Source organism: Aythya ferina (genome assembly GCF_964211825.1).
Source record: "Aythya ferina genome assembly, chromosome: 5".
NCBI classification, from domain to species: domain Eukaryota; kingdom Metazoa; phylum Chordata; class Aves; order Anseriformes; family Anatidae; genus Aythya; species Aythya ferina.
The window spans coordinates 57,124,842-57,137,629 of NC_140301.1; the positions used below are offsets into that span (position 1 = coordinate 57,124,842).

A 12,788-nucleotide genomic window follows, 5' to 3' on the forward strand; every position below is an offset into this window, starting at 1 on the left:
GCTGTCTTACTAAAGTACAGTAAAATGTAGGGCTTCAAGGCATTATATGGAATTCTGAACCTAACTAATCTTTTTGATAATAATTGACTTTGCATTCACAAATAGAATGTATGAAAAACATGTTTTTTCATATAGAGGGTTCATATTATTACCTTAGGTTTCAGAAGTTGCAATGAATTGACTTGTGAAAGAGCGTGAGGCATTCTGCAGTTCAACAGTAGTCACTAATAAGTTAGGATGGCAGCTGTTGTACATCTGAAGCTAACAAATGTTATGTGACCAGAGATGACTGGCATGACATGTGGCTGTAGCCTTTTTATACAGTTATGTACTCAACTATTTTAAAAATGTTCACAAAAGTCCTTCAGAAATACTGTTCTCAAGAAGTTCATGGAAAACTGATCCTTTAATATTTACCCCACTCAGTTAGTTGCATATGCTCACACATTATCACACAGTGATAATCTGAAGCTAAAACAAAAATAATAACATAAATTATTCTTCTGGAAGATATGTTCTTCTCAGCACAGTGACTTGAGGCTGGATTCACTTGCTTGAAAGTACAAGGCATATATTCAATTTCCAGCAATCAATTATAATTTCAGCTTTTGTATCTGTGCTCATAAATCCTGGCACATGCCCATATGGACAGACAAAGTGCAAAGACAGAACTGTCTTCCAGGCAAATTCCAAAAGCAAGTGTGAAGTTCAGTAGTGAAATATCACTCCTTTTTCTTCCCTTAACCTCAGGCAGTACAGGCATTTTTAATCAATTTAATATTTTCCTAGTCTTCTTGGAACTTTTACCTTCATAATCTTTATATTGATAAAAAATGTTGTTATCACTGAAGTAATATAAAAATCCATTTCAAGAGCCTAAAACAAAAACATTCATTGTAAGGATTCAGAAGGTTCTGGCAGAGCAAAATTTCAGAAAATGCAATTGATTTTACCTACTTACCTCATACACAAGAAGAATCTCTCTCTCTCTACATGACTCTGGTTGTGTCACAATTTCTTTTGCCATTAGTACTTTCTACATTTTATACATTAATAAATTCAAAAAAAATCCTTTTATTTCCTAGGGAAAAGTCATTACCTCTGCTTTTTATTTTCCAATACCTGAATTTTCAGTAACTAGATTGCATTGTTATACATTTAAAAAGAGACAAATACTTTACAATTTAATAACTCTGAGACTGCCTCTACATCATACATACCCTAGTTGTTATTATTTTTAATTCTTTAGCGTCAGGAGTAAACTACTTTACCTCCTTTATAGGAAAAATACTATTGGAAAGACAGAATAAAGTTCGAGGTCATCCATTTTTTCCTGTGTGATTAGGAGAGCATTTTGGTCTACAGAATGCATGGGCTGAAAGGTTTCAGACATTTGCAAAGTCACTTTGCCTGAAACATCATTATATAGCAGTGATGGAGAGGATTAAAATAAAAAAAAAAAATAAAAAAAGCACAATACTAAGATTTGATCAAACATGAAACAAAATCTCCACCTCATTGCAAAAAATTGCCAGTGACAAAATCGAATGGTATGACTGTAACTTTAGACCTCTTTTTATGAGCCTTTGTAGGGCAATATTTGGGCTTGTATATTCAGAGGTGAGGGAACGCTGTCACATATTAGGGCCCAGACTGTTTATCGACACAAATAACAGGGTTAACTATGTGCAGACAGAGTCCTTCCCTCAGTCAATATTTTCACACTCAAAGAAGAAAGCTTCATACAATTCAAACTTTTAGTTCCATCTTCTGTATCATTACATCATGTGCAATGTATCACGTGCCAAAACTCTTAACATCTGAAAAGTCAGGCACAGACAAAACATACTGAAAGACATAACAAACCATAAGAAGATTTTAAAATTTCTGCTAATTCTGTTTGAAGTAGTGAAGAATTAACTGCATTATGCAAGAAGTAAGAATTGAAGAGGAATTTGGAGGAAAAACAAGAAACTCAATATACTAAGATTTGACCAGAGGAAGAGTATGAAATACAACATATAGAAAAAAGGAAATAATGTGATTCCATCGGTTACCTGTCATGTGTCCTCATAAAGTCCCAGAACTTCTTAGTGCCATTCTATGGAAAAAAAAATATAAATGCATCAGTAAAATTAATTCCAAATGAAAACTAACTATAATGAAATTGAACAAAATTTTAGAAGGTATTTTTTGAACGCTCGGTAGTGCTGGTTTTACTTACGACGTCATTATTCTGGATTATGACAGTAAGTATTAAAGATGGTGACAACTATCTTAGGAATTTCTGAAGCTTTAGTCCACAGTATTAGGCTGACAGCTAATGAACGACTGAGGTACTCTTTGAGCCCAATTCTGGCCATGGTGTCAACTCCAAACCCCAATCTACTCATTCAGGTGCCAGGAAGCTATATACAGCTAACTTTCAACCAGTAAAATAACCCATAGGTCTAAGTTCTTCCATGGTACATGTGCTGAAGTAGACTTAGCTTTGCAGGACAGCTCAGCATTTACCTCCTGTACCGTGTCACTGTTTACTACTCACACCTCTGTTATCTTAATAAATGACAGGTACCACAGGTAACATGGCTGAAACAAACACCTGAAAAACACCACTTTTTAACAGTACACACACACAATTGCATATATATTCTATGTTCTGTAACCACCTTCGTCAGTTCGTACACAGCAGGTAACAGAGATATACATAGAATCAGAATGGCTTGGGTTGGAAGGGACCTTGAAGAAGATCCAGTTCCAACCCCCTGCCATGGGCAAGGACACCTTCCACAGACCAGGTTGCCGAAAGCCCCATCCAGCCTTGCCTTGAACGCTGGTCCTTCTCTGGCAGCCTGTGCCAGTGCCTCACCATCCTCAGAGTAAAGAATTTCCTCCTGATGCCTAATCTAAACCTACCTGCTTTTAGTTTAAAAACATTACTCCACATCCTCTCACTCAATTCCCTGACAAAGAGTCCCTGCCCAGCTTTCCTGTAGGCCCCACTTAAGTACTGGAAGGCCACTATACAGTATATAATTCTGTACCCTATCTATTAGATGTGTGGAAATACTCTTCAGATGAAGAACAGCGTGATGAAATTCCCTCCTCAGTCAGTTTTAAGTCTGTATAAGGACTCAGCATACAACCTGAGGAAATTCTTTTGGTTGACACCTTTCTTGTATTAGCAAGGCAAATAACAGGCCAGCTGAAGACCTACAAACCTAAAACATGCCTAATGTGAAGAGCAGCACAAGCTCTCTATTATAAAGTATGATTAAACGGATGGTCAAACCCTGAGCAACTGGTTAATGATTTAAGGCAGGTAAATGCAAGCAATGAAAGAAGAATCAGGTTCAGTTGGTGGGTAAAGGTGCCAACCAATACAGACAGGCCCTTCAGCTCTATTACAGATGTCATGGCTACCAAGTACACAACAGCTGGTGGGGATTAGATAACAAGCACTCTGGTTCAGAGATTAAGCTCCTGAGCTTTATGAGTTTACCGAGCTTTTTCGAAGAGTGACTGTTTGCTTGCTAGCAGCGTTTGCCTTCATTCCCACAGCTCTAATTATAAACAGTTGTCCACCTCAAGAGAAACTCCAGTCTGCTCTTCCATCGGTGCCTGTGCATAACTTCTGTAGCACTGACAGGAATCAAATGCACGCATCAGAAGAGAAGCCATGTCATTGTTTAAACGTAACATAATGTTGAAAGAGAAATAGAGACAGCAAATTCTGTGTGAACTGAAGTATTAAAACCCTTGGTCATCAAGCTGAGTGTACATCCAATCTGTTCCACCTGGTGAGAGACAGAGGAACTATGAAAGGAATAGGACAACACATAGATGCAACACTCAATAGCACAGAGCAATGCTGTATGGCAATGTGGTTTAATGTATTAAATTCATAAGGTCTGCTCAATCCTTTTGTAGATTTATTACTACCTGTAAGACATTAATGTGTGGGATTTTCTCTTGCTTGCAGATTGCTATGCAGTTTGTTGTTTGGCATGAGCAATTTGGGAAAGTGTGTACTGGGAATGTCTTCTGCATGTACCTTCACATTGGTTCTCCAGCTTTAACCTTCCACTGCCCTACACAGTAAGATGTGCTCCCATCCATTCTCCCTTAGTAGTGTCAGCTTAAGAGAAATGTGTGTGTCCAGCTGATGGAGAAGACAGAAATGCCTGCACCACAGATATCCTAGAATTGACTTAGGCTATTAGTCCTGTGATACTAATTCCCATGGTGTGATCCCAGCAATAATCCTCCTGACTTTTTCCTCCTGCCATCGTTTTGCAAATTATAGAACCTGATTGCTTTGGAACACTTATGAAAGGGTTTCAAATAGCTGAGGAAAATTACACCCTGGAGAATGAGCCTCAACCAGATGGGATCCATCAGATTCAAATGCCCTCTTCTCATGGATGAGCCCCATTAACATTAACAGAACCTACCACACAGACGTGCAAATAATTTTTAACAGAAAGTAAAAGAAGAAACTTAGTATTTCAAAAAATAAAAATAAAAATCAGCAAATACTTTACTTTTTCTATTTTCTAAGCACCTGGACAGCATATAAGCACTTTCTCTAGAACATAATTTGGTTAGTTTAAAACCCAAATTCAAAACCAGCCACAGGCTAAATTAATTTTAATCTGTCCATTCAAGATGCTGGTTATGATCATACACTCAGACTGGACAATGTTGTTAAGGTCTTGTCTGTCTATATTTGAATACGAATTTATTTCATATGATCAACTTGCACCTGTCCAAATAAATAAATCAATAAACAAATGAAACATTCCAACATCTCATTGTTTACAATGGCAGAAACTCAAATGAGCACCATTCATGCCCTATTGTCCAAGTCAAACGTAATTTGAACCCAACCGTATGGAGTTGAGTTTCTATTGTACCCAATGCATGGTTCTTTCCTAACAGACTAGTATGAAGGTTGCTAATTATTAATAGCATGTAAACAGTTACCAATGGTTCTTATGCTGCTTTACATACTTTACAGAACATTAATTCTAACCAGTTTCCAACCAACTATGTAAAGCTGTACGTAATATACCTATCTTATCATTAAGACAAAAATATTAACTGCAGAACTCATCAAGATTCATGCCTTTAAAAGCCAGGTAGCCATGACTACTTGTTAAATTTAACCATCCCATTCTGTATATCCTGTCTTCTACCTTTGACAATGTTCTCTTATCACCGCAATTACAGACAGTTGCAAAGATTTAAAAGGTATCAGTGGGTCAGCACCACTCCCAAAAACCAGAAGAATCTTTGTGAAATATGAAGGCTCTCTCAAACACTTAATGTTCTTCATTTTAATATATATATATTTATATTAAGTAGTCCGTTCTCCAACGTCTATTAAGGAACAATCAAAGCATTTCTCATTGAAGTGTGAGAAGTAAGCAAAATAGATCGCTGTGAGATCTTAACACTGACACTTAACACTTTACGTTTAAAACTGACTTAAACAACTGTCCTTCAAATACGAGATGTCTCTATTAAAGGGAGGTATGTCAACACTGTATTAGTTTTTATCTCTTTGAAATAGCAGTTTTGATACTCTTCACAGAAGTATATAACACACAATTGATTTGGTAAATCTTTAATTACAAAGTAATTACACTCTACTTCTGTGCTCAGTGATCAGATTCTGTCATGTTGCAATGATGAACTAGTGCATATAGTATGTGTAAATTAATAAAGCTGTATTCCAGGGGGGGCAGCATGTAAGACAGCTTCGTTTCATGTTACTCAGAAGACAGATTACTTACATAAGCACAAATTGCGTAAGAAAGCTGTATCAGGTCAGGCGAGATGTCCATCTTGCCTTTAACAGCAAAAGGAAAATTTAAGAATAGAGGAGGCATAGAGCAATGCTTCCCCAGACCACTCTTTCAGACCTTTGACAGAAGGCAGTTGAAGGTTGTCAGAAGACAATGCCCCCGAAAGGCATCCAAATTAAACACAGTCCCTTCCTCCTTCTCCCCCTCCCAGAAAAGCAAGCACAAATAGCCATTTCTATACACTACTTGAGTGTGCAATAGCATGTCACAAGTCCTGCTCGTTTTGTCTGTAAGACTGACTTGATAATGGCATTGACAACTTAGAATTACAACAGCATACTACAAGCTTCCCAGTCCACATGGAGCGAACTTGATCCCTTTCTATTCAAGTGACTGCAGGACAACCACACACTGCACAGGGCTCTTTGCTAGACAAGTGCTGACAGTGGATACAAGTTCAGCAGATGTGGCTCCTACCAACAAGGCGCTGTTTATGATGCCACCCATACCTGATCTCCACATTCTCTGTCCTTCCTCTATCCGTGAAACCATTTCCTAAGACCCTTCCTGCACCTGCTCACTGCCATACTTACAGGCAGCAGCCTGTTCACACCATCTGTGACAGATAAATTGGACTTGTCTGCAGCCTCTGATCAGAATACCATTCTTTTTCCCACCTACACTCTTTCTGTCTCTGGATAAAATGCTGTAAGACTCACTACCCCAGGGATATAACTGTCCTCTGCTTTCCTCTACCACCTTATGCAGTATGATGTCTGAACGATGTGGTCCCATTGCTGTCAGGTTACCCGTGCAAAAGATAACCTTTGCTCACTAGAGAAACTCCTGTAAGATTTAGCCCAACCTAGCCAATAAAGACTACCAAAAGTAGTTTGGGGGCAGCTGGAATGCCTTCCTCCTTCTCATCGCTGTGGACAGTACCAACACACAGCTCGTGCTTTTGGGAAATGTCTCTCCATGTATAGCAAAGCTCAGCTCAGCAGTGCACTGATACCATCCCCAGCTGTCAAAACAAACAAACAAACAAAACAAACAAACAAACAAAAAAAAACCACAATGCAAAACCCCTGCAGTTTGGCTGTGGTCTCTACCATTGTGTAGAGCCTTATAGGGACCCCTAACATGTGTTTCTGTGCAGATGTGACTTCTTCAAATGGAGGCAGTAAGCACTTTGATGTGATTTTGGAGAGACAGGTATAGGACTTTTCCCAAGGATCATTCTGCTCCTCCCAAAGAATGGGATCTGCTCACAGATAGCACAAATGAATTAGTGGTGTGGTGCTGCAGTTATAAATAACAGGACCAGGGCCTTTCCAGTGCTACTGAGTTTTGAGATGGTAAGGAAGAAAAAGATCTGGTGGTGCCACGCAGTTTAATGTAACCTATGCAGAGGGCCACACTAAGGGCTGGCACGGCAGCTCTTAAAAAACATGAATGACATTGTGATGGTGAGTATAAAATAATTGTTCACTACTTCCTATAATACAGAAGACTGTCATTGCTCGGTACCCGAGGAGAAAGTCTAAGGCCTACCTGAGCACTGAACTGGCTCCTTCTGAGGAACCTGTGGTACAAACTGCATTATATATATACATTTTAAAACATCCTGATTTAATGTTTAATAAAATCTAGGCTAGGTAAAGTTTTATTCTTAAGAGTAAATTGAAAACATGCTAGTGTAGTAGGTGCAATAACACTAAAAAAAGAAATATCTCTTTAAATGTTTCTTTAACATTAGGTAATAATCGTTACACAACGGTTAAACTGAGGTTATCTAAAGCAAATCCTCATCATGAAGGTTTACAGTAACATATTTCCTGTAGTGATTGTTGGGAGTTCAGACCATTCAAAAAGACAAACCTTACATTAGATTTGCACCAACTTAAATAACAGAAAAACTTCTCGTAAGGAGCTCTGTACATACAATACATGACCGAAGCAGTAAAGATATTTGTTCAGACTCTACATAAAGCTCTTTTTAAATTTGCATTATTTAAAGTATGACAATTTAAACAGCTGCTGAATTGAAAACATTAGCCAGCAGCATCTCTTATGTTTATCCAGAGGAAAGCGCTGCTTGGACAGACAGCAGCCAAAGTTTCCAAGAACTGTACAGCTGCACCAAAGCCACCTCAGTAAAAGGGGTTCATACCTTAGGTTACACTTTTGATGAGGCTGGTAACAGGCTAAGGAAGCAGATAATTAAAATGTTGGAGACGTATGTCCAAAATAAGCAAACTAGCTTCACCTATGCCATTCAAAGAGGAAAGAAAAAATCTGTCCATGACAATGATTAACTTCTTATTGTTTACATAACAGGAGAGACAACCAGACGTTTGGCGACCCATTGTGATGGGCATTAAAAATACTTAGTGGGAACAGTTCCTGTTCAATGATCTTACAATTCAGTTAGAGCCCAGACAAAGTTGGTGTAAACAAACAGCGGCAGTTAAGGAAGAAAGGCAAATACATTATGGTATAGATAAGCTACATGCACAGGTTATGAGGGTTAAAATGAGAAACAACAGTAACGATCCCCTAGCCTCTACCAGTTGGGCTGGGTTTAAAGCGGTTATCCATGACATAAACGTTCCATGCTTGTGAAAAAAAAATTGAACTCCTGAAGTTGATGCAATTATAGCATAAAAATAACTCTATCCTCACTGCTCCATTTTGTCTGTTACCATAGTTCTAAGACACAAAAGCAGTTAATGCCCTCAATGCAAAGGGATTATGACCATTCTTCAAGCAATCATGTATCAGCATTACAGGTAAAAAATTAAAATAAAAAATTATTTGGCAAATAACGGTCTTAAACCAGAGTCAGCAGTGTCAAGCAAGTGTGCAGTCCCTGTTTAATCATTTACATGTAACAAAGCTGTAAAACTTCCTACAGGAACAATAAATTTTTGCCTTCTGTTCTCATGAAGAAAAATCTTAGAAGTACAAGCGTGTTTTTTCATTAAATGCATTTGTAAGATCTGTTTTCTATTGCGTACTTTCCCATATTCAACCAATCTTCTCTAAATTCATCCAGTTTAGTATCAGAGCACATAGCGTAACCTCTATCTGGAAATTTGCTACACATTCTTTTGCTGAGGTATCTCCTCGTTGCCCAGAACCACATGGCAAGAGAACAGCAAACTCTTCATTTTATTAAGTAACTGACTCCTGAAGACAGACAAAAATCTGCACCAACTCAGCCAGTTGCTGCAACCTCTTGTTACTTTTATTTTCTTAAGTGGTCTTAGCTTAATGCTTTTCACTGCTTTTTATGATCAATAATAACTGCGCAAAGGTAAATTTGTGATTACAGCAACTCAGTAACTCAGTACATCTTGGTTTACAAAATTTATGTTCCTACAATGGTAAATACGTCCTGGAGATGTGCATTAACTACTGCTTCTCTATCAGCCACTGGTCTTGGGCTATACAGAGCGGACTTTTGCTAGGTAAACCTAGCAAGACAGGAGATGCTGGATGTTGCCACTTAAACCCTCACCCTTTTGGAAATGAACCTTTCCCTTTCTTTCTTCCCTCAATGCAGATGAAGCACCCGTATCAGTTCAAATTTCCCTGTTACATTTCTTTTTTCACTTTAATAGAATCTGATGTCATATCTGTAGCAATTTTTAGTGGAAACATATGAGGATTTATAACCTCGTGCATACCATTTCTTGCCAGGTGAAATATTAATGCTATAATTCTTTGCTATATATAATCAATACATGATGTTTCCAGTGTCCACAGTGACGTGCCAACATGAGCTGTGCTTCCAGGCCAAACCAAACTCAGGACTGAATACATTACGCTTTTCACTTTCATATCAGACAACTAGTGATCAAATTACCTTACACTGCCTGAATATTTGTGTAGTATTTTCAACACTGCCAAACACAGAAGTTGTCTAAAGAAACAAATAAATAAGGAAAACCACCAGTTTGGATGCTGAAAAATCCATGTACCCCCATGGTTTCAGATTATTTTAGAGCAATAAAGCAAAAATCATCAACATAATATTGTGAAAACTGTATGAAGAACAGAAATTATACAGAGAAAGACAGCTAAAACATGTTTGGACTTGTGCAGTTTTCCAACTAAGAATAAAATGAAATAGCCATTCCATATGCTTTAGAAGTTTAATTGCTCCCCATTGTTTTGTTAGATTAGTAAATTAGGGCAGTGTTTAGCATCTCTTTTTCTTTATAGGAGTTAGAGGGCTGCCCTGCTATATAAAAGTATCTTTTTCATCCACAAAAAAAAAGAATGCAAATGGACAGTCAAATATTCAAGGTCAATTTATTTTCATTTTTTTCATATAGAAACAATCATCCCGAACCAGCTATTTTGCATATAAAATCTGTTTGAAGTAATGACATAGCAATTGTGCTTTTTATTTTTTTTTGTCTATTTCAACAGTTTGATTTGTGAGAAGCAGGGAGGTAGCTGTCTTCTTTTTATATAACTACAAATTTTACAGAAAGTATTATGTATCTTTTAAAATGAAGAGAAGTATTCTCAGACAGCATAAAAACAAGGACAAAAAAAAAAAAAGTAATAAAATCATTCTGATTTTCATGAGTCGAGTGCCTGGACCTTTTTCTTTTCCTTTCGAAGGAACACATCAGTATTACTGAACCGCCTTACGCTTGGCTATCCTATTACATAACTACTCAATTAAATGTGAAGTGTTTCTGTTAAACTCTGTCCAAGGGTGCTGTCCTGTAACACTGTAAAGTCAATCTAAACCTAGGCTGCCCCTTTTTCTACCCCAGCTGCATAACTCTGCTCTACCCCTACCCTACCACTAGCATTTGTGTAACCATACAGCAAGCTGGTTCTGGAAAGTGATCTGAAAAAAAAAAAAAAAAATACACTCTCCAATAAAAACTGATGGGAAAAAAATAGTAGCTAACATGAATGTAATGCCATTATACACACACCAAATTTTCACCAACGACTATTAAAAAGAGTACTCTTGGGTCTACTCAAAATTATTGCAAGAATATAGAGATGCATCTGATAAGGAGTGTTTGAGAGAAAGACACATGCACACACAAAAAAAGCCTAAATTACAATTTCAGTCCACACCCACTAATCCACTCAATCAGACTGCACATGCTGGAGTAAATGAAGCCTCATCTTCAAAAGCAATTTGCAGAATTACTTGCTGATGTTGAAGACCTACTTCAAAAGAGTTTAAGTGTTATGGAATTTTACTGTTTTTTAAACAAGCCACTGTTTAAGCTCCAGAGGAAAGGGGGAGGTGTTTGTTTTTTAAACAAAGCCTGTAAGATTTCATTACTAAACTATCCGGAATGTTTATTTTAAAAGCATCGTGATTACTAATAATGGTGTTTTGCAGTTTTTAACTTAACCACTATTCAAATATTTCAGATAGAAATGACTGGCTTTAGTGCCTTTGTGGAATGTGCATCCAAAAATATACAAAATGATGACTTTTCAATTACATTAAAAATCAATGTTGTGTCTAAAGTACTACATCTACTGCTGCTAATTGGCTTTAATTGACAATATTAACAATTTTGTAAGTAAGACTAAGTCTAGCAAAATTCACAGGGACAAACCAAGCTACTCACTAAAGAACAGCGTGCCAGCTCCAGCTGACACAGCATTTCTGGGCAGGGAAGGGCAAAGTTGCTGTAGTCTCCACTACACTTGTTTTACATCTAAGGATCTTGAACGAGAGATAAAGGTGCTGAGCTCTGTGCGACAGCAAACTCTGAAGCACGGACTTGACTTCTTATCTGAAATTAGCTGGAAGACAAAGTTACTTCTTCAAGAAATCATAATACACACCAGTATAGACCACACCAGGGATACCTAAAGAGACATAAAACCTAAGGTCATAGACTAGAATTTTTACAACCCGTATCAATTTTCTCTTCAAAGTGAGGGTTATTCTGGTAGGAGTTTGTAATGAAACTGCAAACAGATGGTTATGGCAATAGAGGTTACTGTTCAAAGGTGCAATTTTTTCACACTTTAGGAGGTAAAATAAACAATGGAGAACACACTAATTTATTCAACTGTTAATGCAATACTGGGCCAAGCCACTTTGTTCATTTTATGTACATCAACTGCCAGAACAATTACAGCTAAGATACTTGATGTGTAAGTAAACTTTCTCATATAATCCTCTGGAAGTTTACTTTTCAGGTCACAGTTTGTTTTTTGTGTGTACTTTTCAACAATGGAGTTGTTGCAGTCTAGTTTGGCATTCAGCTATCAGTAAGATCACTTACATTTGAATGAAATTTATAAAACACGAGAATTAAGCATATATGAATACACTAAATTGAGTTAAATCCCCTTTCTGTCCTTGGTTGTGTGTTTTTGTTTTTGTTTTTGTTTTTTTTTTTCCATTTTGATTATACATTATTACTAAGAGCAATTACATATACATATCAAATATGCTTTAGAAGTCAAATATGTAGTAGCTATAGTGTATTTTCAGTATACTGAAATCTACACTACAAAGAGCAAGGATACGGTGCCTGCATTAGGAAACACAATATGCACAAAGGTCAAATTTATGACTTTTCTCACTAACATCATTTTACTGCCAGGTCAGCATATAGTTTAAGGTTATAACTTGAGATACAGATGGTGCTTTTTCCAGTACCAAGTTGATTCCAATAAGTTCTGTTGAAAGGTAGAAAAATCTACTAGGTAGATTTTTTAAAATAAGCTATTAGAATATTTTGAAGACTACATTTAAAGCAAGTATTCAAATGCTCCGAGTTTTACCTAAATTCCTATGATATCATTGAATTAGAAGTCTGTAACACTTTTTCTTATTTTGCAGGGATAAGCTGACTATACACCTTCCACTTTTACAAAATTACTAACACTACTTTTTCACAAAGCTATAGTAAAACATGAAATCTGAAACTCTGACTGGGCATAGTTAAGAAATAGCTTCCTAAACATGAA

The 12,788-nt window shown here is 37.1% G+C and overlaps 1 protein-coding gene across 1 annotated transcript in view; it reads right to left on the bottom strand.

Annotated features, from left to right (window-relative positions):
• Positions 1–12,788, bottom strand: part of NUDT14 (nudix hydrolase 14) — a 60,802-nt gene that overhangs the window by 30,475 nt on the left and 17,539 nt on the right. Inside the window, exon 2 of the mRNA XM_084522278.1 lies at positions 2,058–2,101. Within this exon, the coding sequence (XP_084378404.1) occupies positions 2,058–2,101 (44 nt within the window). The remainder of the gene's footprint in view (positions 1–2,057; positions 2,102–12,788) is intronic.